This window comes from Salvelinus fontinalis, chromosome 9, assembly GCF_029448725.1.
Source record: "Salvelinus fontinalis isolate EN_2023a chromosome 9, ASM2944872v1, whole genome shotgun sequence".
In the NCBI taxonomy this organism is placed as follows: Eukaryota; Metazoa; Chordata; class Actinopteri; order Salmoniformes; family Salmonidae; genus Salvelinus; species Salvelinus fontinalis.
The window spans coordinates 44,084,000-44,109,464 of NC_074673.1; the positions used below are offsets into that span (position 1 = coordinate 44,084,000).

A 25,465-nucleotide genomic window follows, 5' to 3' on the forward strand; every position below is an offset into this window, starting at 1 on the left:
AGAGGCAGTTTGGAACTCGGCAGTGAGTGTCGCAACCGAGGACAGACGCTGCGCACTTCAGCACTCGGTGGTCCTTTCCTGTGAGCTTGTGTGGCCTACCACTTCGCGGCTGAGCCGTTGTTGCTCCTAGACATTTCCACTTCACAATAAAGGGCACTTACAGTTGACCGGGGCATCTCTAGCAGGGCAGAAAGTTGACAAACTAACTTGTGTTGAGGTGGCATCCTTTGACGGTGCTACGTCGAAAGTCACTGAGCTCATCAGTACGAGCCAATGTTTGTCTCTGGCGATTGCATGGCTGTGTGCTCGATTTTATACACCTGTCAGCAACGGGTGTGGCTTAAATAGCTGAATCCACTAATTTGAAAGGGTGTCCACATACATTTGTAGTGTAAATCAGTTTGTAAATATGCCATTCTTCATTTGTAAAAAAGCTGAAGAACATTGTCACATCCAGGTGCTGGAGTTGTAGGTTAATTCATGGATGCTTGATGAAGACCTAAGGGTTGGAACGTTATGACATCACCTTGGAGCATGAGCAGCAGTGTGCAGCATTTTCCTTTTTATTTTCCATTCTTAATGAGTGCCATGTTGGTACCAAAAGTTTCAAAACAATGACATTGCACTGTCGTAAGAATGAGAATATCAATCTTATTGTTTTGTCGCACATTTTGGCGTCAACACGGAGATAGACACATCTACCAAAGACCTGATCTCCCTCCCTCTCCTCCAGGTGTCCAGTCACATCCAGGTGCTAGCGCGACGGAAGGCCCGGGAGATCCAGGTGAAGCTGAAGGTACGCTACGTGAGTCTCCCTCGTTTTTGGATCTTCAACTGTTGCGCTGCATCATGGGTTTGCTCAATATAGCAATGGAATGGGTAGAAAAACCAAGTTATGCAGGATCTGCCAAAATGGAGGCGCAAATCAACCTTTCACGATTGCGTTTAGAACACAAGACATTCAAATTCCAATCCTCCTCACCAATGTATCTCAGTCCGCATACCATTTGTAGGGACCTTGCTTTCAATGGGAATGTCTACCATTCTACCCATTCCAATTCTGTCTGCTACAGCACTAGCTATGCAGGTCATTTGGAGTAGCATGCTGATGTTTTTAACGTGTGAAGTTAATATGGAGGGTCGTTGGGGAGGCTGTGGGGGTGCTTGTCTGTAACCATGATGTTGTTCCTTTAAAGCCACAGAGCTGAGATCAGCAAGAACGCTTCCTATGGTCTTCATTGTACCTTAACCCATGTTATTCTCTTATCATTTTGAGGTTTGATTCCATGAAAAAATAACTAAATATATCATGGCGTTGATATCCAATAGGGAATTTTTAATGGATTCCCATTCCTACATTTCAGTGAAAACAATATGGAGAGGCAAAACAATTAGAAACAGAGAGAGTGGGTTGTATTAAATAGCACCCCCTTCATTTGTATGAGCGTTTTATGCAATGCTCAGTACAGATGATGCATCTCTACAAGTCCCCACAGTCAATTTAAATATGCTCCAGCATCCCTGGCTTGAGGCTTGCTGTGCACAATATGAACAAATGCATTTGTCAGGATATAAATTAATGTTTATATTGTTCCTTCCAGGCATTTCATAAGTATTTCAATAAAAGTGTTCCTGTTTGGTGGGTGAAAACTTTCCTTACACATTCCGTCCCCTGTGCTTGCGTGTTTACGTTCCTCACCACAGACACGCACATGCAAGCACACGCCCGTACACACACACACCAGGTGACACAGCTCTCCGTCTCCCTGGACGGCGGCCACTGGGCCTCAGCATTGGTCACAAGCCTTTGACAGGCCTTTTTAAATAGGTCTTTCTTGTAACTGAGAACATTAGCAGATGTACTCCCCGTATTATTTTTGTGTCGGCCGGTTCTGGGAAAACAAATGTGCTGGTTGGCCTTGCATTAAAGGGTTGAGCTGAGAATGTTTGTAGTCCCAGATGAGTTGGAAACTGCTGAAGTCAACATGATGGACAAACACGCGCGCACAAAACAATAACGCTTTACCATAGACATCAGACAGGAACGACTCTGCCGTTTCTGGTAGCCACCATGTCTCCTGCTTAGCGTTAGCATTTATCCGCGAACCAGCTTGATTGGCATTAGCATGGCGCTAGCCCTCTGACATGCCCGGGCCAGCTCCCACTCTGACCTCTAGCAAAGACGTAGACTGCTTGTCAACACCTCCCGGCCTCTGCCAAGGCTATAAACCTTACTTTCGACTCCAGGGCCCTTGACTGCAATATCCCCCAGCCTCCCAGACCAGCACTGGATGATGCAACCTTCCGCCCCTCTTTTCCCACCCAACTAACATAGTGGGGCAAGTGTTCCCAGGAAAATAGGTCGCTGACTAAAGAGGAAAGCGTGTTTGTCTGACCCCTGGGGCCTTGCTGTGTGTGTCTGCAGGACCAGCATGCCAAAGACAAGGCCCTCCAGAGTATGGCCACCATGTCCTCTGCCCAGATCATCTCCGCCACCGCCTTTCAGAACAAGATGGCTCTCCAGGGGCTGTCCAGGCCGCCGTATGCCACTGCCGGCGGGGTGAGTATGTGCATGGACACACACCCTGTCCTTGGGCAACACTGAGGGACACATATAGAAGGAGAGGTAGTGTGTGTAATTAAAGATGTTTCCATGTTTTCTTTTCTTTAGTTTTGGCATGGCGGCCTTCCAGGACAGCCTAGGGGTCCTGAAGAGTAAGTTAAAACCCTGTGTGCGTGCCTGACTCTCTGTATGTTTGTCCTGTCTGTCAAAAGGCATTGGTTCCCTGCAATGGAATTAATGGAAATCGCAATCCGTCCAAACTGAATATTTGAAACATCTTATTTAAAAAGCACTTTAGTTGATGAAGCTGAGCCCCAGTGGGTTTAAGGGTCAGTTAATTAGGTGTGTGGTGTGTGGTGTGTGTGTGTGTGTGTGTGTGTGTGTGTGTGTGTGTGTGTGTGTGTGTGTGTGTGTGTGTGTGTGTGTGTGTGTGTGTGTGTGTGTGTGTGTGTGTGTGTGTGTGTGTGTGTGTGTGTGTGTGTGTGTGTGTGCGTGCAGAGTCAGGTGGGTGAGGGTGTAATGTGTCTACTGCCTGTCTCGTCTCTCCAGCATTAAGCCCTTTTCCCAGCAGAGTTACGCCATGCAAGCGTCCGGCCCGCCCCCCATAACAGGTGGGTTTTCCCAGCTTCCCTCACATCCCCATGTGTCGACAGATGCTGTCATGGTCTGCAAGTGATGAAATACACAAGATACCGATGAAGAGCTCCAACAAAGCTCAGAGAAAGGCAGAATGTAACATTTTATAAACCTTTGGTATATTTTGTTACCCCTGGCACCCACCCTTCCTCTTCACCAGGCTATGAGAGCACGGCAGGCCTGTCCATGTCGCCGGGCACCCCCCCGTGGCAGGGACGCAGTATCGCCAGCTCCAAGCTTCGCATGCTAGAGTTCTCTGCTTTCCTGGAGCAGCCTCAGGACCCAGAGACCGTGAGTAGTCACTTAGTAGCCCCTCGCCCTGCCTGATTAGCCTCCATAATCATCTCACGTAGGCTGCGTTCACACCGACAACTAGTGAAAAAAGAATCAGAATTGAGCTGCCTTTTTTAAATGCAGCCTTAGTTAATAGGGGCCCTGCAAATTAGTAAGCAACATTTCAGATCTCATCAATGTACAAGTGTGCGACATACAGCTTTAAATAAATATCTATGCTCACTTTCATCCAACAAGCCTTTTTCTAAATGTGTTACTTCCTTCCTCAGGCCATGACAGCATCTTGACCATGAACTGAAGCAGCGCTTTGATAGTAATCAACATCTCTCTCTCCCCTTTGTTTTGCAGTTTAACAAGCACCTGTTTGTGCACATCGGTCAGTCCAACCCCACCTTCAGTGATCCGTACCTGGAGGCAGTGGACATCCGGCAGATCTACGACAAGTTCCCTGAGAAGAAGGGAGGGATGAAGGAGTTGTTTGAGAAGGGGCCGCCCAACGCTTTCTTCCTCGTCAAGTTCTGGGTGAGTCAAAGCAAGGTGTGTGTTAGAGGCCACATTGTAGTGTTTGTGTGTGCATGCAGGTGTGACTCTGTGTTTGTGTGTGCATGCAGGTGTGACTCTGTGTTCGTGTGTGTTTTTCTTTAACTATCCCTTTGGGTACCAGATGTCCTTACAAGGACAATTTGGACAAGTGGGGCCCTTTTGCCAGTCCCCGCAAGGAAAAATGCTATTTAATGTTTAGGGTTACAATCAGGGTTAGAATTAAGGTTAGGGGATACGGTTTGGGTTTAGGGTTCAATTTAGGGTTAGGGAAAATACAATTTTGGATGGGAATCAGTTATTTGGTCCACACAAGGTTTGCAGTACAAAACTGTGTTAGTGTGTCTTTTTGCTTTCTGACTAGAATCATAGAGAAGCAAAGCAGAGAATTACTCAAATTTCTGAGTAACAAATAAATGTACTTTACCGCAGGGCCGGATTAAGAAATCATAGGCTCAGCCTCCCGAGTGGCGCAGCGGTCCAAGGCACTGCATCGCAGTGCTTGAGGCGTCACTACAGGCCGAGGTTCGATCCCAGGCTGTCACACAACCGGCCGTAACCCGGGAGACCCATTGGGCGGCGCACAATTGGCCCAAAGTTTGGGTTAGGGGCGGGTTTGGCCGGGGGTGTCTTTACTTGGCTCATCGCGGTCCAGTGACTCCTTGTGGCGGGCCGGGCGCCTGACTTCGGTCGTCAGTTGAACGGTGTTTCCTCTGACTCATTGGTGCGGCTGGCTTCCGGGTTAAGCGGCGGGTGTAGGCCTCCTATGGGCTTGGGCCCAGCCCCTGACTCACACAATTGACCTATAAGTCATCTTGATTTATTATGCAGTTACATTTTTTGTTTTCATTAATCAGTTACCCAATCAAGGCAGGGCCCCACAGTTGCCCACGTGGGCCCCTTACCTCCCCTCATCTAATAATTAGCAGAGCGGCAGCAGGCTGTCTACACTCATTGAGTGGGCTCCTGAATCACCCTGAGGTTGGCAGTTGCAGTAAAAAAAAAAAAAAAAAAGTAAAAAGAGTATTTACTGTGTAGTTTGTATATTTTTGTATACTTTTTTCAACAACAAAAAAATTGCTGCCTTTTGGGCCCCCCACAGTCCTGGGTCCAGGGGATTCAGCCCCGGTAAGCCCCTGTATTAATCCGGCCCTGCTTACTGTAATAGAGTTCCATAGAAATTGACAAAAATAGCTTTTTAGCAAAATACTATTTCTTAAGTAAGCATTTTGCTAGGACTGTCGGAGTGGGGAGGGGAAAACTGAAAACTAGCTGTTATTGGCAGATCGGTTTAGAATTCTCTTTGTTATTGTTCTATTAACCAATTTACCACATGGTGATGTCACCATAGAAAGCCGTAACTCCCCCCACCATCTAAATCTGCTGATTAGAAGGTCCTGCGTAGATTGTACTTTCAACCAGCAACTAGCAGGAAATAACCCTGATAAAAAATATACACTTTTAGAGTTAGTTTCGTCAGCTGTTGTACAATATGATATAAAACACAGGAAAACAGAATTTTGACTGCACTGGGCCTTTAACTGTATTAGGATAGCTTTAGGACTGGAGCTAAAGGAATTCATTAGCGATTTCTGTTTGAAACAAATTAAAAGTAATCTGTTAAGACCTGGCTGTTTTCTGCCCATGGGTACAGCGGGTATAGAGGACACATTGTGGTGTGTGTGACGGCAGCCCTGGGCAGGAGAGTGGCAGGTTTGCTCTTTCACTAGTGAAACCTGAGCCTGGGCACCTGTCAACTCGCTATTAGGCGGAACCCACCAAACACGCATCCACTTATTTATAGATTCCCCCCAACCAAGAGAGAGGGAATGCACAGTGAGAGAGTGACCATCTTCTCTGACCATTTCTTTGCGCAGAATGTGCATAATTTGCTTCAGAAACATTACTTATACACACTATATTCTACAGAATGAAGATTTTCAGAGTCGCACCTTTACATCCCAACTCTACATTCCCAAATATAGAATGTGCCCCCCCCCCCCCTAACGATCTCCCCCTCCAGTTGGCTTGTACATGAGGTGTTAGTCACCCTCACATGCTCCTCTGAAGCCTTATTTATTGTTGAGAGATAAGACATTGGTAAGTGACACCCATATGAAGCCGTCATCTCCCCCCTTGGAAGAAGCAGCTGCTGAGAGCCATGGCATTTGATGCAGGGGAAATGGGAAGGAGGGACCCAGCCATATATCATGAAAGTGGGATAGAAAGGGAGGGGAATGTGTCCAAGCCATTCATTACGGTAGCCTCTTAATTTCAGTGCTCCGTTGTGCTCGTGCACCCATGATATATATACAGCTAGCTCAGACTGACTGGAGAAAACAACCACCAATGACTGCTGCTAGCGTCAGATACCTCACCACATCATATTATAGTGGGTCCGATTGTCCTAACCCTCATGGCACCCATGACAAAACACACACAATCAACCATCCAGCCAGCCGGGTCATGACTTGGGGGCGTCCTGAGGCTCTGGCCGGTTGTCATGGCGACGGTGACAGGCTACTTGCACATCTCCAAAGCTATGGCATTCTAGATTGAATTTCCAGCTCCACAGCCGGCCCAGCCTGCTCCCCGTAGTGCCCATGGCCCTGTCCTAACGTATTGTCTAGCGCCTTTGAAGTGCCCGGAGAATCCGATTTGAGACGGCCCTTGTAAATTGTTACACAGGAGCCCGGCCTGGCTGATCTAATCAGCCAATTGTGGGCTGTTGATTGTAATTGGATGAATTCCCTCGCAGGCCGTTAAAGAAGAGGGGGAGCGTGGGTTCTGGGAGGGTCACGGGGCCCCGGGATGAAGACAAATGATAGAATTACAGGAGCGAGGGATGAAGACGAGGAGCAGGGCGATGAAGAGAGGCTGAGCGCTGTATTAATGGCCAATTAGGAGACAAGAGCCTGAGAGGGGAAAAGGTAAAGCCCTCTCAATGTTTGTCTGTCTTTCTCTACCATGACAGAGATGACACCTCGTCTAAATGTAAAATCAGATCTAGGATCAGATTACCCAGATCCTTCCCTTAACCGTTAGGGGGAAGATAATACTTTCTCAGACAGACAGGAGGTTGGATGCACCTGACGGAGAGGCCCAGACGGGTCTAACGCCACAGCTAGACACAGCATCTTGGGAATGCAGTGGCTGGCTTGGCAGCCTAAGCTAAGTCAACACAGGCAACAGCAATAGAGGCTGCTGGGCTTTGCAGAGAATCAGTCGCAGGCTTTGTTGAGCCGTCACACTGGGGAAATACGTTTTGGAAAGCCAACTAAGACACACACACACGGATGTTCCCTGTTCCTTAAAATGAAGTATATTAACTGAGGAGAAGAACCTGGCATTACTGAAAGAAAGCTTGATGTGTTACGACTGAAGTAACATACAGGTTTCTCTTCAGATTTTTGATTGAACTGTCCGGAACTACAAAGGTCTCCTCTTAAAGACTGGCAGGTTGTTTGAACAATGCCTTATCGTATTGGTAAGACTGACAGGTTGTGTGTGGCCTGTGTGGACCTCCTCCTGTTTCAAAAAAGGGGGAGGGACTGGCAGGTTGTTGTTGACTGGGTGTGTGGTTCCATTCTCTCTCTGCAGGCTGATCTGTTGTTGTTGACTGGGTGTGTGGTTCCTCTCTCTGCAGGCTGATCTGTTGTTGTTGACTGGGTGTGTGGTTCCTCTCTCTGCAGGCTGATCTGTTGTTGTTGACTGGGTGTGTGGTTCCTCTCTCTGCAGGCTAATCTGTTGTTGTTGACTGGGTGTGTGGTTCCATTCTCTCTGCAGGCTGATCTGTTGTTGTTGACTGGGTGTGTGGTTCCATTCTCTCTGTGCAGGCTGATCTGTTGTTGTTGACTGGGTGTGTGGTTCCATTCTCTCTCTGCAGGCTGATCTGTTGTTGTTGACTGGGTGTGTGGTTCCATTCTCTCTCTGCAGGCTGATCTGTTGTTGTTGCCTGGGTGTGTGGTTCCATTCTCTCTGTGCAGGCTGATCTGTTGTTGTTGACTGGGTGTGTGGTTCCATTCTCTCTCGGCAGGCTGATCTGTTGTTGTTGACTCGGTGTGTGGTTCCATTCTCTCTCTGCAGGCTGATCTGTTGTTGTTGACTGGGTGTGTGGTTCCTCTCTCTGCAGGCTGATCTGTTGTTGTTGACTGGGTGTGTGGTTCCTCTCTCTGCAGGCTGATCTGTTGTTGTTGACTGGGTGTGTGGTTCCTCTCTCTGCAGGCTGATCTGTTGTTGTTGACTGGGTGTGTGGTTCCTCTCTCTGCAGGCTAATCTGTTGTTGTTGACTGGGTGTGTGGTTCCATTCTCTCTGCAGGCTGATCTGTTGTTGTTGACTGGGTGTGTGGTTCCATTCTCTCTGTGCAGGCTGATCTGTTGTTGTTGACTGGGTGTGTGGTTCCTCTCTCTGTGCAGGCTGATCTGTTGTTGTTGACTGGGTGTGTGGTTCCATTCTCTCTCTGCAGGCTGATCTGTTGTTGTTGACTGGGTGTGTGGTTCCATTCTCTCTCTGCAGGCTGATCTGTTGTTGTTGACTGGGTGTGTGGTTCCTCTCTCTGCAGGCTGATCTGTTGTTGTTGCCTGGGTGTGTGGTTCCATTCTCTCTGTGCAGGCTGATCTGTTGTTGTTGACTGGGTGTGTGGTTCCATTCTCTCTCGGCAGGCTGATCTGTTGTTGTTGACTCGGTGTGTGGTTCCATTCTCTCTCTGCAGGCTGATCTGTTGTTGTTGACTGGGTGTGTGGTTCCTCTCTCTGCAGGCTGATCTGTTGTTGTTGACTGGGTGTGTGGTTCCTCTCTCTGCAGGCTGATCTGTTGTTGTTGACTGGGTGTGTGGTTCCATTCTCTCTGCAGGCTGATCTGTTGTTGTTGACTGGGTGTGTGGTTCCATTCTCTCTGTGCAGGCTGATCTGTTGTTGTTGACTGGGTGTGTGGTTCCATTCTCTCTGTGCAGGCTGATCTGTTGTTGTTGACTGTGTGTGTGGTTCCATTCTCTCTCTGCAGGCTGATCTGTTGTTGTTGACTGGGTGTGTGGTTCCATTCTCTCTCTGCAGGCTGATCTGTTGTTGTTGACTGGGTGTGTGGTTCCTCTCTCTGCAGGCTGATCTGTTGTTGCCTGGGTGTGTGGTTCCATTCTCTCTGTGCAGGCTGATCTGTTGTTGTTGACTGGGTGTGTGGTTCCATTCTCTCTCGGCAGGCTGATCTGTTGTTGTTGACTCGGTGTGTGGTTCCATTCTCTCTCTGCAGGCTGATCTGTTGTTGTTGACTGGGTGTGTGGTTCCTCTCTCTGCAGGCTGATCTGTTGTTGTTGACTGGGTGTGTGGTTCCATTCTCTCTGTGCAGGCTGATCTGTTGTTGTTGACTGGGTGTGTGGTTCCTCTCTCTGCAGGCTTATCTGTTGTTGTTGACTGGGTGTGTGGTTCCTCTCTCTGTGCAGGCTGATCTGTTGTTGTTGACTGGGTGTGTGGTTCCATTCTCTCTGTGCAGGCTGATCTGTTGTTGTTGACTGGGTGTGTGGTTCCTCTCTCTGCAGGCTGATCTGTTGTTGTTGACTGGGTGTGTGGTTCCATTCTCTGCAGGCTGATCTGTTGTTGTGGCCTGGGTGTGTGGTTCCTCTCCCTGCAGGCTGATCTGTTGTTGTTGACTGGGTGTGTGGTTCCATTCTCTCTGCAGGCTGATCTGTTGCTGTTGACTGGGTGTGTGGTTCCATTCTCTCTCGGCAGGCTGATCTGTTGTTGTTGACTGGGTGTGTGGTTCCATTCTCTCTGCAGGCTGATCTGTTGCTGTTGACTGGGTGTGTGGTTCCATTCTCTCTCTGCAGGCTGATCTGTTGTTGTTGACTGGGTGTGTGGTTCCTCTCTCTGTGCAGGCTGGTCTGTTGTTGTTGACTGGGTGTGTGGTTCCTCTCTCTGCAGGCTGATCTGTTGTTGTTGACTGGGTGTGTGGTTCCATTCTCTCTGCAGGCTGATCTGTTGTTGTTGCCTGGGTGTGTGGTTCCATTCTCTCTCTGCAGGCTGATCTGTTGTTGTTGACTGGGTGTGTGGTTCCTCTCTCTGCAGGCTGATCTGTTGTTGTTGACTGGGTGTGTGGTTCCATTCTCTCTGTGCAGGCTGATCTGTTGTTGTTGACTGGGTGTGTGGTTCCATTCTCTCTGTGCAGGCTGATCTGTTGTTGTTGACTGGGTGTGTGGTTCCATTCTCTCTGTGCAGGCTGATCTGTTGTTATTGATTGGGTGTGTGGTTCCTCTCTCTGCAGGCTGATCTGTTGTTGTTGACTGGGTGTGTGGTTCCTCTCTCTGTGCAGGCTGATCTGTTGTTGTTGACTGGGTGTGTGGTTCCTCTCTCTGCAGGCTGATCTGTTGTTGTTGACTGGGTGTGTGGTTCCTCTCTCTGCAGGCTGATCTGTTGTTGTTGACTGGGTGTGTGGTTCCTCTCTCTGCAGGCTGATCTGTTGTTGTTGACTGGGTGTGTGGTTCCATTCTCTCTCTGCAGGCTGATCTGTTGTTGTTGACTGGGTGTGTGGTTCCATTCTCTCTGTGCAGGCTTATCTGTTGTTGTTGACTGGGTGTGTGGTTCCATCCTCTCTCTGCAGGCTGATCTGTTGTTGTTGACTGGGTGTGTGGTTCCTCTCCCTGCAGGCTGATCTGTTGTTGTTGACTGGGTGTGTGGTTCCATTCTCTCTCTGCAGGCTGATCTGTTGTTGTTGACTGGGTGTGTGGTTCCATCCTCTCTCTGCAGGCTGATCTGTTGTTGTTGACTGGGTGTGTGGTTCCTCTCTCTGTGCAGGCTGATCTGTTGTTGTTGACTGGGTGTGTGGTTCCATTCTCTCTCTGCAGGCTGATCTGTTGTTGTTGACTGGGTGTGTGGTTCCTCTCTCTGTGCAGGCTGATCTGTTGTTGTTGACTGGGTGTGTGGTTCCATTCTCTCTGCAGGCTGATCTGTTGCTGTTGACTGGGTGTGTGGTTCCTCTCTCTGTGCAGGCTCATCTGTTGTTGTTGACTGGGTGTGTGGTTCCATTCTCTCTCTGCAGGCTGATCTGTTGTTGTTGACTGGGTGTGTGGTTCCATTCTCTCTCGGCAGGCTGATCTGTTGTTGTTGACTGGGTGTGTGGTTCCATTCTCTCTCTGCAGGCTGATCTGTTGCTGTTGACTGGGTGTGTGGTTCCATTCTCTCTGCAGGCTGATCTGTTGTTGTTGACTGGGTGTGTGGTTCCATTCTCTCTGCAGGCTGATCTGTTGTTGTTGACTGGGTGTGTGGTTCCATTCTCTCTGTGGAGGCTGATCTGTTGTTGTTGACTGGGTGTGTGGTTCCTCTCTCTGTGCAGGCTGATCTGTTGTTGTTGACTGGGTGTGTGGTTCCTCTCTCTGTGCAGGCTGATCTGTTGTTGTTGACTGGGTGTGTGGTTCCATTCTCTCTGTGCAGGCTGATCTGTTGTTGTTAACTGGGTGTGTGGTTCCATTCTCTCTCTGCAGGCTGATCTGTTGTTGTTGACTGGGTGTGTGGTTCCTCTCTCTGCAGGCTGATCTGTTGTTGTTGCCTGGGTGTGTGGTTCCTCTCCCTGCAGGCTGATCTGTTGTTGTTGACTGGGTGTGTGGTTCCATTCTCTCTGCAGGCTGATCTGTTGCTGTTGACTGGGTGTGTGGTTCCATTCTCTCTCGGCAGGCTGATCTGTTGTTGTTGACTGGGTGTGTGGTTCCATTCTCTCTCTGCAGGCTGATCTGTTGCTGTTGACTGGGTGTGTGGTTCCATTCTCTCTCTGCAGGCTGATCTGTTGTTGTTGACTGGGTGTGTGGTTCCTCTCTCTGCAGGCTGATCTGTTGTTGTTGACTGGGTGTGTGGTTCCATTCTCTGCAGGCTGATCTGTTGTTGTGGCCTGGGTGTGTGGTTCCTCTCCCTGCAGGCTGATCTGTTGTTGTTGACTGGGTGTGTGGTTCCATTCTCTCTGCAGGCTGATCTGTTGCTGTTGACTGGGTGTGTGGTTCCATTCTCTCTCGGCAGGCTGATCTGTTGTTGTTGACTGGGTGTGTGGTTCCATTCTCTCTGCAGGCTGATCTGTTGCTGTTGACTGGGTGTGTGGTTCCATTCTCTCTCTGCAGGCTGATCTGTTGTTGTTGACTGGGTGTGTGGTTCCTCTCTCTGTGCAGGCTGGTCTGTTGTTGTTGACTGGGTGTGTGGTTCCTCTCTCTGCAGGCTGATCTGTTGTTGTTGACTGGGTGTGTGGTTCCATTCTCTCTGCAGGCTGATCTGTTGTTGTTGCCTGGGTGTGTGGTTCCATTCTCTCTCTGCAGGCTGATCTGTTGTTGTTGACTGGGTGTGTGGTTCCTCTCTCTGCAGGCTGATCTGTTGTTGTTGACTGGGTGTGTGGTTCCATTCTCTCTGTGCAGGCTGATCTGTTGTTGTTGATTGGGTGTGTGGTTCCATTCTCTCTGTGCAGGCTGATCTGTTGTTGTTGACTGGGTGTGTGGTTCCATTCTCTCTGTGCAGGCTGATCTGTTGTTATTGATTGGGTGTGTGGTTCCTCTCTCTGCAGGCTGATCTGTTGTTGTTGACTGGGTGTGTGGTTCCTCTCTCTGTGCAGGCTGATCTGTTGTTGTTGACTGGGTGTGTGGTTCCTCTCTCTGCAGGCTGATCTGTTGTTGTTGACTGGGTGTGTGGTTCCTCTCTCTGCAGGCTGATCTGTTGTTGTTGACTGGGTGTGTGGTTCCTCTCTCTGCAGGCTGATCTGTTGTTGTTGACTGGGTGTGTGGTTCCATTCTCTCTCTGCAGGCTGATCTGTTGTTGCTGACTGGGTGTGTGGTTCCATTCTCTCTGTGCAGGCTGATCTGTTGTTGTTGACTGGGTGTGTGGTTCCATCCTCTCTCTGCAGGCTGATCTGTTGTTGTTGACTGGGTGTGTGGTTCCTCTCCCTGCAGGCTGATCTGTTGTTGTTGACTGGGTGTGTGGTTCCATTCTCTCTCTGCAGGCTGATCTGTTGTTGTTGACTGGGTGTGTGGTTCCATCCTCTCTCTGCAGGCTTATCTGTTGTTGTTGACTGGGTGTGTGGTTCCTCTCTCTGTGCAGGCTGATCTGTTGTTGTTGACTGGGTGTGTGGTTCCATTCTCTCTCTGCAGGCTGATCTGTTGTTGTTGACTGGGTGTGTGGTTCCTCTCTCTGTGCAGGCTGATCTGTTGTTGTTGACTGGGTGTGTGGTTCCATTCTCTCTGCAGGCTGATCTGTTGCTGTTGACTGGGTGTGTGGTTCCTCTCTCTGTGCAGGCTCATCTGTTGTTGTTGACTGGGTGTGTGGTTCCATTCTCTCTCTGCAGGCTGATCTGTTGTTGTTGACTGGGTGTGTGGTTCCATTCTCTCTCGGCAGGCTGATCTGTTGTTGTTGACTGGGTGTGTGGTTCCATTCTCTCTCTGCAGGCTGATCTGTTGCTGTTGACTGGGTGTGTGGTTCCATTCTCTCTGCAGGCTGATCTGTTGTTGTTGACTGGGTGTGTGGTTCCATTCTCTCTGCAGGCTGATCTGTTGTTGTTGACTTGGTGTGTGGTTCCATTCTCTCTGTGGAGGCTGATCTGTTGTTGTTGACTGGGTGTGTGGTTCCTCTCTCTGTGCAGGCTGATCTGTTGTTGTTGACTGGGTGTGTGGTTCCTCTCTCTGTGCAGGCTGATCTGTTGTTGTTGACTGGGTGTGTGGTTCCATTCTCTCTGTGCAGGCTGATCTGTTGTTGTTGACTGGGTGTGTGGTTCCTCTCTCTGCAGGCTGATCTGTTGTTGTTGCCTGGGTGTGTGGTTCCTCTCCCTGCAGGCTGATCTGTTGTTGTTGACTGGGTGTGTGGTTCCATTCTCTCTCTGCAGGCTGATCTGTTGCTGTTGACTGGGTGTGTGGTTCCATTCTCTCTCTGCAGGCTGATCTGTTGTTGTTGACTGGGTGTGTGGTTCCTCTCTCTGCAGGCTGATCTGTTGTTGTTGACTGGGTGTGTGGTTCCATTCTCTCTGCAGGCTGATCTGTTGTTGTTGCCTGGGTGTGTGGTTCCATTCTCTCGCTGCAGGCTGATCTGTTGTTGTTGACTGGGTGTGTGGTTCCTCTCTCTGCAGGCTGATCTGTTGTTGTTGACTGGGTGTGTGGTTCCATTCTCTCTCTGCAGGCTGATCTGTTGTTGTTGACTGGGTGTGTGGTTCCATTCTCTCTGTGCAGGCTGATCTGTTGTTGTTGACTGGGTGTGTGGTTCCATCCTCTCTCTGCAGGCTGATCTGTTGTTGTTGACTGGGTGTGTGGTTCCTCTCCCTGCAGGCTGATCTGTTGTTGTTGACTGGGTGTGTGGTTCCATTCTCTCTCTGCAGGCTGATCTGTTGTTGTTGACTGGGTGTGTGGTTCCATCCTCTCTCTGCAGGCTTATCTGTTGTTGTTGACTGGGTGTGTGGTTCCTCTCTCTGTGCAGGCTGATCTGTTGTTGTTGACTGGGTGTGTGGTTCCATTCTCTCTCTGCAGGCTGATCTGTTGTTGTTGACTGGGTGTGTGGTTCCTCTCTCTGTGCAGGCTGATCTGTTGTTGTTGACTGGGTGTGTGGTTCCATTCTCTCTGCAGGCTGATCTGTTGCTGTTGACTGGGTGTGTGGTTCCTCTCTCTGTGCAGGCTCATCTGTTGTTGTTGACTGGGTGTGTGGTTCCATTCTCTCTCTGCAGGCTGATCTGTTGTTGTTGACTGGGTGTGTGGTTCCATTCTCTCTCGGCAGGCTGATCTGTTGTTGTTGACTGGGTGTGTGGTTCCATTCTCTCTCTGCAGGCTGATCTGTTGCTGTTGACTGGGTGTGTGGTTCCATTCTCTCTGCAGGCTGATCTGTTGTTGTTGACTGGGTGTGTGGTTCCATTCTCTCTGCAGGCTGATCTGTTGTTGTTGACTGGGTGTGTGGTTCCATTCTCTCTGTGGAGGCTGATCTGTTGTTGTTGACTGGGTGTGTGGTTCCTCTCTCTGTGCAGGCTGATCTGTTGTTGTTGACTGGGTGTGTGGTTCCTCTCTCTGTGCAGGCTGATCTGTTGTTGTTGACTGGGTGTGTGGTTCCATTCTCTCTGTGCAGGCTGATCTGTTGTTGTTGACTGGGTGTGTGGTTCCATTCTCTCTCTGCAGGCTGATCTGTTGTTGTTGACTGGGTGTGTGGTTCCTCTCTCTGCAGGCTGATCTGTTGTTGTTGCCTGGGTGTGTGGTTCCTCTCCCTGCAGGCTGATCTGTTGTTGTTGACTGGGTGTGTGGTTCCATTCTCTCTGCAGGCTGATCTGTTGCTGTTGACTGGGTGTGTGGTTCCATTCTCTCTCGGCAGGCTGATCTGTTGTTGTTGACTGGGTGTGTGGTTCCATTCTCTCTCTGCAGGCTGATCTGTTGCTGTTGACTTGGTGTGTGGTTCCATTCTCTCTGTGCAGGCTGATCTGTTGTTGTTGACTGGGTGTGTGGTTCCATTCTCTGCAGGCTGATCTGTTGTTGTGGCCTGGGTGTGTGGTTCCTCTCCCTGCAGGCTGATCTGTTGTTGTTGACTGGGTGTGTGGTTCCATTCTCTCTGCAGGCTGATCTGTTGCTGTTGACTGGGTGTGTGGTTCCATTCTCTCTCGGCAGGCTGATCTGTTGTTGTTGACTGGGTGTGTGGTTCCATTCTCTCTGCAGGCTGATCTGTTGCTGTTGACTGGGTGTGTGGTTCCATTCTCTCTCTGCAGGCTGATCTGTTGTTGTTGACTGGGTGTGTGGTTCCATTCTCTCTGCAGGCTGATCTGTTGTTGTTGCCTGGGTGTGTGGTTCCATTCTCTCTCTGCAGGCTGATCTGTTGTTGTTGACTGGGTGTGTGGTTCCTCTCTCTGCAGGCTGATCTGTTGTTGTTGACTGGGTGTGTGGTTCCTCTCTCTGTGCAGGCTGATCTGTTGTTGTTGACTGGGTGTGTGGTTCCTCTCTCTGCAGGCTGATCTGTTGTTGATGACTGGGTGTGTGGTTCCTCTCTCTGCAGGCTGATCTGTTGTTGTTGACTGGGTGTGTGGTTCCTCTCTCTGCAGGCTGATCTGTTGTTGTTGACTGGGTGTGTGGTTCCATTCTCTCTCTGCAGGCTGATCTGTTGTTGTTGACTGGGTGTGTGGTTCCATTCTCTCTGTGCAGGCTGATCTGTTGTTGTTGACTGGGTGTGTGGTTCCATCCTCTCTCTGCAGGCTGATCTGTTGTTGTTGACTGGGTGTGTGGTTCCTCTCCCTGCAGGCTGATCTGTTGTTGTTGACTGGGTGTGTGGTTCCATTCTCTCTCTGCAGGCTGATCTGTTGTTGTTGACTGGGTGTGTGGTTCCATCCTCTCTCTGCAGGCTTATCTGTTGTTGTTGACTGGGTGTGTGGTTCCTCTCTCTGTGCAGGCTGATCTGTTGTTGTTGACTGGGTGTGTGGTTCCATTCTCTCTCTGCAGGCTGATCTGTTGTTGTTGACTGGGAGTGTGGTTCCTCTCTCTGTGCAGGCTGATCTGTTGTTGTTGACTGGGTGTGTGGTTCCATTCTCTCTGCAGGCTGATCTGTTGCTGTTGACTGGGTGTGTGGTTCCTCTCTCTGTGCAGGCTCATCTGTTGTTGTTGACTGGGTGTGTGGTTCCATTCTCTCTCTGCAGGCTGATCTGTTGTTGTTGACTGGGTGTGTGGTTCCATTCTCTCTCGGCAGGCTGATCTGTTGTTGTTGACTGGGTGTGTGGTTCCATTCTCTCTCTGCAGGCTGATCTGTTGCTGTTGACTGGGTGTGTGGTTCCATTCTCTCTGCAGGCTGATCTGTTGTTGTTGACTGGGTGTGTGGTTCCATTCTCTCTGCAGGCTGATCTGTTGTTGTTGACTGGGTGTGTGGTTCCATTCTCTCTGTGGAGGCTGATCTGTTGTTGTTGACTGGGTGTGTGGTTCCTCTCTCTGTGCAGGCTGATCTGTTGTTGTTGACTGGGTGTGTGGTTCCTCTCTCTGTGCAGGCTGATCTGTTGTTGTTGACTGGGTGTGTGGTTCCATTCTCTCTGTGCAGGCTGATCTGTTGTTGTTAACTGGGTGTGTGGTTCCATTCTCTCTCTGCAGGCTGATCTGTTGTTGTTGACTGGGTGTGTGGTTCCTCTCTCTGCAGGCTGATCTGTTGTTGTTGCCTGGGTGTGTGGTTCCTCTCCCTGCAGGCTGATCTGTTGTTGTTGACTGGGTGTGTGGTTCCATTCTCTCTGCAGGCTGATCTGTTGCTGTTGACTGGGTGTGTGGTTCCATTCTCTCTCGGCAGGCTGATCTGTTGTTGTTGACTGGGTGTGTGGTTCCATTCTCTCTCTGCAGGCTGATCTGTTGCTGTTGACTGGGTGTGTGGTTCCATTCTCTCTCTGCAGGCTGATCTGTTGTTGTTGACTGGGTGTGTGGTTCCTCTCTCTGTGCAGGCTGGTCTGTTGTTGTTGACTGGGTGTGTGGTTCCTCTCTCTGCAGGCTGATCTGTTGTTGTTGACTGGGTGTGTGGTTCCATTCTCTCTGCAGGCTGATCTGTTGTTGTTGCCTGGGTGTGTGGTTCCATTCTCTCTCTGCAGGCTGATCTGTTGTTGTTGACTGGGTGTGTGGTTCCTCTCTCTGCAGGCTGATCTGTTGTTGTTGACTGGGTGTGTGGTTCCATTCTCTCTGTGCAGGCTGATCTGTTGTTGTTGACTGGGTGTGTGGTTCCATTCTCTCTGTGCAGGCTGATCTGTTGTTGTTGACTGGGTGTGTGGTTCCATTCTCTCTGTGCAGGCTGATCTGTTGTTGTTGATTGGGTGTGTGGTTCCTCTCTCTGCAGGCTGATCTGTTGTTGTTGCCTGGGTGTGTGGTTCCATTCTCTCTCTGCAGGCTGATCTGTTGTTGTTGACTGGGTGTATGGTTCCTCTCTCTGCAGGCTGATCTGTTGTTGTTGACTGGGTGTGTGGTTCCATTCTCTCTGTGCAGGCTGATCTGTTGTTGTTGACTGGGTGTGTGGTTCCATTCTCTCTGTGCAGGCTGATCTGTTGTTGTTGACTGTGTGTGTGGTTCCATTCTCTCTGTGCAGGCTGATCTGTTGTTATTGATTGGGTGTGTGGTTCCTCTCTCTGCAGGCTGATCTGTTGTTGTTGACTGGGTGTGTGGTTCCATTCTCTCTGCAGGCTGATCTGTTGTTGTTGACTGGGTGTGTGGTTCCTCTCTCTGTGCAGGCTGATCTGTTGTTGTTGACTGGGTGTGTGGTTCCATTCTCTCTCTGCAGGCTGATCTATTGTTGTTGACTGGGTGTGTGGTTCCTCTCTCTGCAGGCTGATCTGTTGTTGTTGACTGGGTGTGTGGTTCCATTCTCTCTCTGCAGGCTGATCTGTTGTTGTTGACTGGGTGTGTGGTTCCATTCTCTCTGTGCAGGCTGATCTGTTGTTGTTGACTGGGTGTGTGGTTCCATCCTCTCTCTGCAGGCTGATCTGTTGTTGTTGACTGGGTGTGTGGTTCCATTCTCTCTCTGCAGGCTGATCTGTTGTTGTTGACTGGGTGTGTGGTTCCATCCTCTCTCTGCAGGCTTATCTGTTGTTGTTGACTGGGTGTGTGGTTCCTCTCTCTGTGCAGGCTGATCTGTTGTTGTTGACTGGGTGTGTGGTTCCATTCTCTCTCTGCAGGCTGATCTGTTGTTGTTGACTGGGTGTGTGGTTCCTCTCTCTGTGCAGGCTGATCTGTTGTTGTTGACTGGGTGTGTGGTTCCATTCTCTCTGCAGGCTGATCTGTTGCTGTTGACTGGGTGTGTGGTTCCTCTCTCTGTGCAGGCTCATCTGTTGTTGTTGACTGGGTGTGTGGTTCCATTCTCTCTCTGCAGGCTGATCTGTTGTTGTTGACTGGGTGTGTGGTTCCATTCTCTCTCGGCAGGCTGATCTGTTGTTGTTGACTGGGTGTGTGGTTCCATTCTCTCTCTGCAGGCTGATCTGTTGCTGTTGACTGGGTGTGTGGTTCCATTCTCTCTGCAGGCTGATCTGTTGTTGTTGACTGGGTGTGTGGTTCCATTCTCTCTGCAGGCTGATCTGTTGTTGTTGACTGGGTGTGTGGTTCCATTCTCTCTGTGGAGGCTGATCTGTTGTTGTTGACTGGGTGTGTGGTTCCTCTCTCTGTGCAGGCTGATCTGTTGTTGTTGACTGGGTGTGTGGTTCCTCTCTCTGTGCAGGCTGATCTGTTGTTGTTGACTGGGTGTGTGGTTCCATTCTCTCTGTGCAGGCTGATCTGTTGTTGTTAACTGGGTGTGTGGTTCCATTCTCTCTCTGCAGGCTGATCTGTTGTTGTTGACTGGGTGTGTGGTTCCTCTCTCTGCAGGCTGATCTGTTGTTGTTGCCTGGGTGTGTGGTTCCTCTCCCTGCAGGCTGATCTGTTGTTGTTGACTGGGTGTGTGGTTCCATTCTCTCTGCAGGCTGATCTGTTGCTGTTGACTGGGTGTGTGGTTCCATTCTCTCTCGGCAGGCTGATCTGTTGTTGTTGACTGGGTGTGTGGTTCCATTCTCTCTCTGCAGGCTGATCTGTTGCTGTTGACTGGGTGTGTGGTTCCATTCTCTCTGTGCAGGCTGGTCTGTTGTTGTTGACTGGGTGTGTGGTTCCTCTCTCTGCAGGCTGATCTGTTGTTGTTGACTGGGTGTGTGGTTCCATTCTCTCTGCAGGCTGATCTGTTGTTGTTGCCTGGGTGTGTGGTTCCATTCTCTCTCTGCAGGCTGATCTGTTGTTGTTGACTGGGTGTGTGGTTCCTCTCTCTGCAGGCTGATCTGTTGTTGTTGACTGGGTGTGTGTTCCATTCTCTCTGTGCAGGCTGATCTGTTGTTGTTGATTGGGTGTGTGGTTCCTCTCTCTGCAGGCTGATCTGTTGTTGTTGAATGGGTGTGTGGTTCCATTCTCTCTGCAGGCTGATCTGTTGTTGTTGACTGGGTGTGTGGTTCCTCTCTCTGTGCAGGCTGATCTGTTGTTGTTGACTGGGTGTGTGGTTCCTCTCTCTGCAGGCTGATCTGTTGTTGTTGACTGGGTGTGTGGTTCCTCTCTCTGCAGGCTGATCTGTTGTTGTTGACTGGGTGTGTGGTTCCTCTCTCTGCAGGCTGATCTGTTGTTGTTGACTGGGTGTGTGGTTCCATCCTCTCTCTGCAGGCTGATCTGTTGTTGTTGACTGGGTGTGTGGTTCCTCTCCCTGCAGGCTGATCTGTTGTTGTTGACTGGGTGTGTGGTTCCATTCTCTCTCTGCAGGCTGATCTGTTGTTGTTGACTGGGTGTGTGGTTCCATCCTCTCTCTGCAGGCTTATCTGTTGTTGTTGACTGGGTGTGTGGTTCCTCTCTCTGTGCAGGCTGATCTGTTGTTGTTGACTGGGTGTGTGGTTCCATTCTCTCTCTGCAGGCTGATCTGTTGTTGTTGACTGGGTGTGTGGTTCCTCTCTCTGTGCAGGCTGATCTGTTGTTGTTGACTGGGTGTGTGGTTCCATTCTCTCTGCAGGCTGATCTGTTGCTGTTGACTGGGTGTGTGGTTCCTCTCTCTGTGCAGGCTCATCTGTTGTTGTTGACTGGGTGTGTGGTTCCATTCTCTCTCTGCAGGCTGATCTGTTGTTGTTGACTGGGTGTGTGGTTCCATTCTCTCTCGGCAGGCTGATCTGTTGTTGTTGACTGGGTGTGTGGTTCCATTCTCTCTCTGCAGGCTGATCTGTTGTTGTTGACTGGGTGTGTGGTTCCATTCTCTCTGCAGGCTGATCTGTTGTTGTTGACTGGGTGTGTGGTTCCATTCTCTCTGCAGGCTGATCTGTTGTTGTTGACTGGGTGTGTGGTTCCTCTCTCTGTGCAGGCTGATCTGTTGTTGTTGACTGGGTGTGTGGTTCCTCTCTCTGTGCAGGCTGATCTGTTGTTGTTGACTGGGTGTGTGGTTCCTCTCTCTGTGCAGGCTGATCTGTTGTTGTTGACTGGGTGTGTGGTTCCATTCTCTCTCTGCAGGCTGATCTGTTGTTGTTGACTGGGTGTGTGGTTCCTCTCTCTGTGCAGGCTGATCTGTTGTTGTTGACTGGGTGTGTGGTTCCATTCTCTCTGTGCAGGCTGATCTGTTGTTGTTAACTGGGTGTGTGGTTCCATTCTCTCTCTGCAGGCTGATCTGTTGTTGTTGACTGGGTGTGTGGTTCCTCTCTCTGCAGGCTGATCTGTTGTTGTTGACTGGGTGTGTGGTTCCATTCTCTCTGTGCAGGCTGATCTGTTGTTGTTGACTGGGTGTATGGTTCCATTCTCTCTGTGCAGGCTGATCTGTTGTTGTTGACTGGGTGTGTGGTTCCATTCTCTCTCTGCAGGCTGATCTGTTGTTGTTGACTGGGTGTGTGGTTCCTCTCTCTGTGCAGGCTGATCTGTTGTTGTTGACTGGGTGTGTGGTTCCATTCTCTCTGTGCAGGCTGATCTGTTGTTGTTGACTGGGTGTGTGGTTCCATTCTCTCTCTGCAGGCTGATCTGTTGTTGTTGACTGGGTGTGTGGTTCCATTCTCTCTCTGCAGGCTGATCTGTTGTTGTTGCCTGGGTGTGTGGTTCCATTCTCTCTCTGCAGGCTGATCTGTTGTTGTTGACTGGGTGTGTGGTTCCTCTCTCTGCAGGCTGATCTGTTGTTGTTGACTGGGTGTGTGGTTCCATTCTCTCTGTGCAGGCTGATCTGTTGTTGTTGACTGGGTGTGTGGTTCCATTCTCTCTGTGCAGGCTGATCTGTTGTTGTTGACTGGGTGTGTGGTTCCATTCTCTCTGTGCAGGCTGATCTGTTGTTGACTGGGTGTGTGGTTCCATTCTCTCTGTGCAGGCTGATCTATTGTTGTTGACTGGGTGTGTGGTTCCATTCTCTCTGTGCAGGCTGATCTGTTGTTGTTGACTGGGTGTGTGGTTCCATTCTCTCTGTGCAGGCTGATCTGTTGTTGTTGACTGGGTGTGTGGTTCCATTCTCTCTGCAGGCTGATCTGTTGTTGTTGACTGGGTGTGTGGTTCCATTCTCTCTGTGCAGGCTGATCTGTTGTTGTTGACTGGGTGTGTGGTTCCATTCTCTCTGTGCAGGCTGATCTGTTGTTGTTGACTGGGTGTGTGGTTCCATTCTCTCTGTGCAGGCTGATCTGTTGTTGTTGACTGGGTGTGTGGTTCCATTCTCTCTGTGCAGGCTGATCTATTGTTGTTGACTGGGTGTGTGGTTCCATTCTCTCTGTGCAGGCTGATCTGTTGTTGTTGACTGGGTGTGTGGTTCCATTCTCTCTGTGCAGGCTGATCTGTTGTTGTTGACTGGGTGTGTGGTTCCATTCTCTCTGCAGGCTGATCTGAGTGCCAACCTGCAGGACGACAGCAGTTTCTTCTACGGCGTGTCCAGTCAGTACGAGAGCTCTGAGAACATGATCATCACCTCCTCCACCAAGGTCTGCTCCTTCGGAAAGCAGGTGGTGGAGAAAGTAGAGGTGAGCGAGAAACAACGGATTGTTCCAGGTCCATGAGTAGAGATCTAGTAAATATACATACAGTATACACTGAGTGTACAAAACATTAGGAACACCTTCCAAATAATTGAGTTGCACCCCCCTTTTGCGTTCAGAACAGCCTCATTTTGTCAGGGTATGGACTCTACAAGGTGTCGAAAGCATTCCACAGGGATGCTGGCCCATGTTGACGCCAGTGCGTCCCACAGTTGTGTTTAGCTGGCTGGATGTCCTTTGGGTGGTGTCCCATTCTTGATACACATGGGACACTGTTGAGTGTCAAAAACCCAGCAGCGTTGCAGTTCTTGACAAACTCAAATAGGTGCGCCTGGCACCTACTACCATACCCCGTTCAAAGGCACTTCAATATTCTGTCTTGCTCATTCACCCTCTGAATGGCACACATACACAATCCATGTCTCAATTGTCTCAAGGCTTAAAAATCCTTCTTTAAGCTGTCTCCTCCCCTTCATCTACACTTATTTGAAGTGGATTTAACAAGTGACATAAATAAGGGATCATAGCGTTCACCTGGATTCACCTAGTCAGTCTGTCATGGAAAGAGCATGGGTGTTCCTAATGTTTAGTACACACTACATACTGTTTACGTTCGGGTTTGGTGGTATCCAGATATTCTTATTGTCACACCGTTTCTATACCATACCGGGGAATAAGGTATTACCGGAAGTCCACACAAGTGCCGCTTTTAAACGTATTTTTATATTCTTTTTTATGTTACGTACAAAACTATGAAGGAAACAGGGATCTTGATCCAGGAGGGGATTGAATGTCTCTGCTGTAACCAAGAAGCTTGATCTTGACATCTAACCACTTAGTAAGTTAGCAAACCAAATGCATAGCTGGAGGCCTGAGCTGCATATCATTTATTTGACACATCTTAGAGTTCTTATAGTTATACTTAACCTAAGCAGTGGCTGTCTACAGACAGAGGCTCAGACCTTCCTGCCCTCCATACTGTACACAGTACCTCCCTACACACATGCACACACACATATAGTTATACTTAACTTATAGTTAGTTATAAGCAGTGGCGTAGCACCCACCCCTGAAATACCGATGGAATGATTTTGAATACCGTTTATTTTTTTGCTGTATTGAAAATCATATCGGTATTTCGAAATACCCAGGTATAAACGGTATATCGCCCAAGCCTAGTATACATACAATATGCATATACAGTACAAAATACATTCCATAGATGTGTAGATAAAGACAGGCATACATGTAGGTTTACAGTACATAAATAAACAGAAATTGATATGGATTATTTTGAGATGGTCAACCAACCAAGTTTTATGTAGACTCCAGGATTGGCATGAAAATAAATGTTTTAGACCTGCGATCTCAACATTTGAGATCATGACTGTTCGTGAACGTAATGATTATCAATCTGAGAATAAATGAATAACCCAACCAGTGGTTGGGAAGGATTCAACTCACTACTCAACAATCTGTGGTCTAGAACAGACGGCCACACAATTCACAAGACACCACTTACACTCCTCACCCTGACTCACAGGTCACGTCCCAAGGAACCTACCAGGTACAACCCTAAATCCATAACCATGGCCACCCTCTATTATATCATCATGATCCAACTTGCCCTATAAATACACCTCTGCTGTCTTCAATGATCTCAGCGATCATTGCCTCATTGCCTGCGTTCGTAATGGGTCCGTGGTCAAACGACCACCCCTCATATCTGTCAAATGCTCCCTAAATCACTTCAGAGAGCAGACCTTTCTAATCGACCTGGGCCGGGTATTCTGGAAGGATATTGACCCCATCCCGTCAGTAGAGGATGCCTGGTTGCTCTTTAAAAGTGCTTTCCTCGCCATCTTAAATAAGCATACCCCATTCAAAAAATGTAAAACTAAGAACAGATATAGCCCTTGGTTCACCCCAGACTTGACTGCCCTTGACCAGCACAAAAACATCCTGTGGCATTCTGCATTAGCATTGAATAGCCCTCACGATATGCAACTTTTCAGGGAAGTCAGGAACCAATATACTCAGTCAGTTAGGAAAGCTAAGGCTAGCTTTTTCAAACAGAAATTTGCATCCTGTAGCACTAATTCCCAAAAGTTTTGGGACACTGTAAAGTCCATGGAGAATAAGAGCACCTCCTCCCAGCTGCCCACTGCACTGAGGCTAGGAAACATTGTCACCACCGATAAATCCACGACAATCGATCATTTCAATAAGAGTTTTTTTACGGCTGGCCATGCTTCCCACCTGGCTACCCCTACCCCGTCCAACATCTCTGCAACCCCTGCAGCAACTTGCCCAAGCCCCCCCCCCCCCCCCACTTCTCCTTCACCCAAATCCAGACAGCTGATGTTCTGAAAGAGCTGCGAAATCTGGATCCCTACAAATCAGCTGGGCTAGACAATCTGGACCCTCTCATTCCAAAATGATCTGCCGAAATTGTTGCAACCCCTATAACTAGCCTATTAAACCTATATTTTGTATCGTCTGAGATCCCCAAAGATTGGAAAGCTGCCGCGGTCATCCCCCTCTTCAAAGGGGGAGACACTCTAGACCCAAACTATTATAGACCTATATCCGTCCTGCCCTGCTTGAAAGCCAAGTTAATAAACAGATCACCGACCATTTCGAATCCCACCGTACCTTCTCCACTATGCAATCTGGTTTCCGAGCTGATCATGGGTGCACCTCAGCCACGCTCAAAGTCCTAAACGATATCCTAATCGCCATAGATAAAAGACAGTACTGTGCAGCCGTCTTCATCGACCTGGCCAAGGCTTTCGACTCTGTCAATCACCGCATTCTTATTGGCAGACTCAATAGCCTTGGCTTCTCAAATGACTGCCTCGCCTGGTTCGCCAACTACTTCTCAGATAGAGTTCAGTGTGTCAAATCAGAGGGCCTGTTGTCTGGACCTCTGGCAGTCTCTGTGGGGTTGCCATAGGGTTCAATTCTCGGGCCGACTCTTTTCTCTGTATACATCAATGATGTCGCTCTTGCTGCTGGTGATT

The 25,465-nt window shown here is 49.3% G+C and overlaps 1 protein-coding gene across 1 annotated transcript in view; it reads left to right on the forward strand.

Annotated features, from left to right (window-relative positions):
* LOC129861836 (transcriptional enhancer factor TEF-3-like) overlaps positions 1–25,465 on the forward strand; it is a gene marked incomplete at its 5' end in the record, with an annotated part of 47,633 nt that overhangs the window by 16,444 nt on the left and 5,724 nt on the right. The window contains 7 exon segments of the mRNA XM_055932975.1: positions 734–805; positions 2,426–2,560; positions 2,672–2,715; positions 3,113–3,174; positions 3,360–3,490; positions 3,842–4,015; positions 22,287–22,427. Coding sequence (XP_055788950.1) covers positions 734–805; positions 2,426–2,560; positions 2,672–2,715; positions 3,113–3,174; positions 3,360–3,490; positions 3,842–4,015; positions 22,287–22,427 — 759 coding nt within the window.